General features: G+C 30.9%; 1 protein-coding gene and 1 non-coding gene across 2 annotated transcripts; one reads left to right on the top strand and one right to left on the bottom strand.

Annotated features, from left to right (window-relative positions):
- The first annotated feature begins 22 nt into the window (after positions 1-22).
- Positions 23-917, top strand: LOC105556834. Its single transcript, XM_012003948.1, has 3 exons — positions 23-249; positions 506-596; positions 723-917. The coding sequence occupies exons 1-3, from the start codon at positions 134-136 to the stop codon at positions 867-869; spliced, it is 354 nt and encodes a 117-aa protein (XP_011859338.1). The 5' UTR covers positions 23-133; the 3' UTR covers positions 870-917.
- A 440-nt stretch (positions 918-1,357) lies between these two features.
- On the bottom strand, positions 1,358-1,431 carry Trnap-cgg. Its single transcript has one exon. It is a non-coding gene; the product is annotated as a tRNA-Pro (tRNA).
- Between the last annotated feature and the right edge of the window lie 75 nt (positions 1,432-1,506).

The following is a 1,506-nucleotide window of genomic DNA, read 5'->3' as shown; positions in this document are numbered from 1 at the left end:
CTCTCTCTCTCTCTCTCTCTCTCTCTCTCTCTCTCTCTCTCATACTCACACATACAAACTTTATTGATTTATGTAAAAATCTAATATAAGAACACGTATAGTATCCACACATCTGTATTTTCATAGCTATCAAATGGAACATACATGTACAATTAACAAAAATGTACAATTAATGCTAACGGACATTAAACAGTCAATGCTTTACAACAATTTAATTCATGCTGTGTGTATTCATCGTCGAGCTATGGAGTTAGTATTAAATTATATTATTCCTTTGCACTCATAACCTACTTTGCCTGGACAAGACAAAATTAATGTCGCGATATATTACAAATATGAATTTGTGTTCATATAACATCTAATCGTCAACGCTAAAAACAGCAGAATTTAATAAACTGCCATTTTTTAAATTAAATATGTCTAAAAATCCTTGCAAAAAAGGCTGAGCGCAAGGCCAAAATATTATTGTTACGAATGAAAATTAATACATATTTCGTTGTTAAAGTTCAGCCAATATTCTAACGAACAGTTTTTCGATGTTCTATATCGTGTTATTAGTATGTTCTGTGGCTTTGATGAGTCTCAGTTTCTGCAATGTAAGTGTAAATGCAAACGAACAGAATATTATATCATTTATTGGAAAAATTATTTATTATGATGATATACAAATATAAAATTACAGAAGTTATAAAATTAAATTAATAAATAATATTCAATTCAAGGTAATTAATGCATTAACATCCTGGGAAAAATTGGAAATATTTCTAAGCAGTGCAGTGATATTTGGACTAATGTATTGTATTTTTGTGGGAAATTATGTTGGTCAGAACATTATAGATAGCAGCACTGCCATTTCTCAAGCGACGTAAGTAAACACATTGTCCGAACTGTATAATATTGTAAATATATCTACCATACAACTCTCGTAATTCTGTAATGTGTAATTAATGCAAATAATTGTAAATATATATATATATACATAATTTTGTATATCATTAAATATTACTTGTAAAACATACAAACAACATAAATCAAGAGGTTAATGATTATTTAATAATTGATTAATTAATAATTTCATTTAGAAATTAAAGAGGCCGTTTAGGACCGGGCATAGGTGTAAGTAGCCAGTTAAATTAAATTATTTAAGGGAATTCATATACCGTATTCTTTTCCAACTTATCCTGTGCGCCAGTTACATACTAGTCTTAAAACACCGGTTAATCCCCGTAAGTGGAAGTGGTATCGTCAGTGAATTCACGTTTATAAATTATTTTAATAATGCTACACAGTAGCATCTAATATGATAACCCCCTTCCCCCCTTCCCCCCTTTAATAAAATTCTTATTGCGAAAAATATTACCCCAGCCAGGATTCGAACCTGGGACCTCCCTCAATCCGTGTGGGCGTCTTAACCAGCTCGACCACTGGGGCTGTAGGTAATATTGTTCGCAATAACATATATAAACTTTGGCCTAGAGAGCGTTTACAAAGTTTATATATGTTATT

The sequence above is a fragment of the Vollenhovia emeryi genome, unplaced genomic scaffold (genome assembly GCF_000949405.1).
Source record: "Vollenhovia emeryi isolate VEMERY1.0 unplaced genomic scaffold, V.emery_V1.0 DF948358.1, whole genome shotgun sequence".
In the NCBI taxonomy this organism is placed as follows: Eukaryota; Metazoa; Arthropoda; class Insecta; order Hymenoptera; family Formicidae; genus Vollenhovia; species Vollenhovia emeryi.
The sequence above is the reverse complement of the archived record's forward strand: the minus strand, read 5'-3'. Positions and strand labels throughout refer to the sequence as shown.

Excerpts from the sequence above, each read along its gene's own strand:
- LOC105556834 (XM_012003948.1), top strand. The coding sequence starts at position 134 with ATGGAACATACATGTACAATTAACAAAAATGTACAATTAATGCTAACG. Across the intron at positions 250-505 it reads ATTCATCGTCGAGCTATGGA|TTCAGCCAATATTCTAACGA; the intron begins GTTAGTATTAAA and ends TCGTTGTTAAAG. Across the intron at positions 597-722 it reads TGAGTCTCAGTTTCTGCAAT|GTAATTAATGCATTAACATC; the intron begins GTAAGTGTAAAT and ends ATTCAATTCAAG.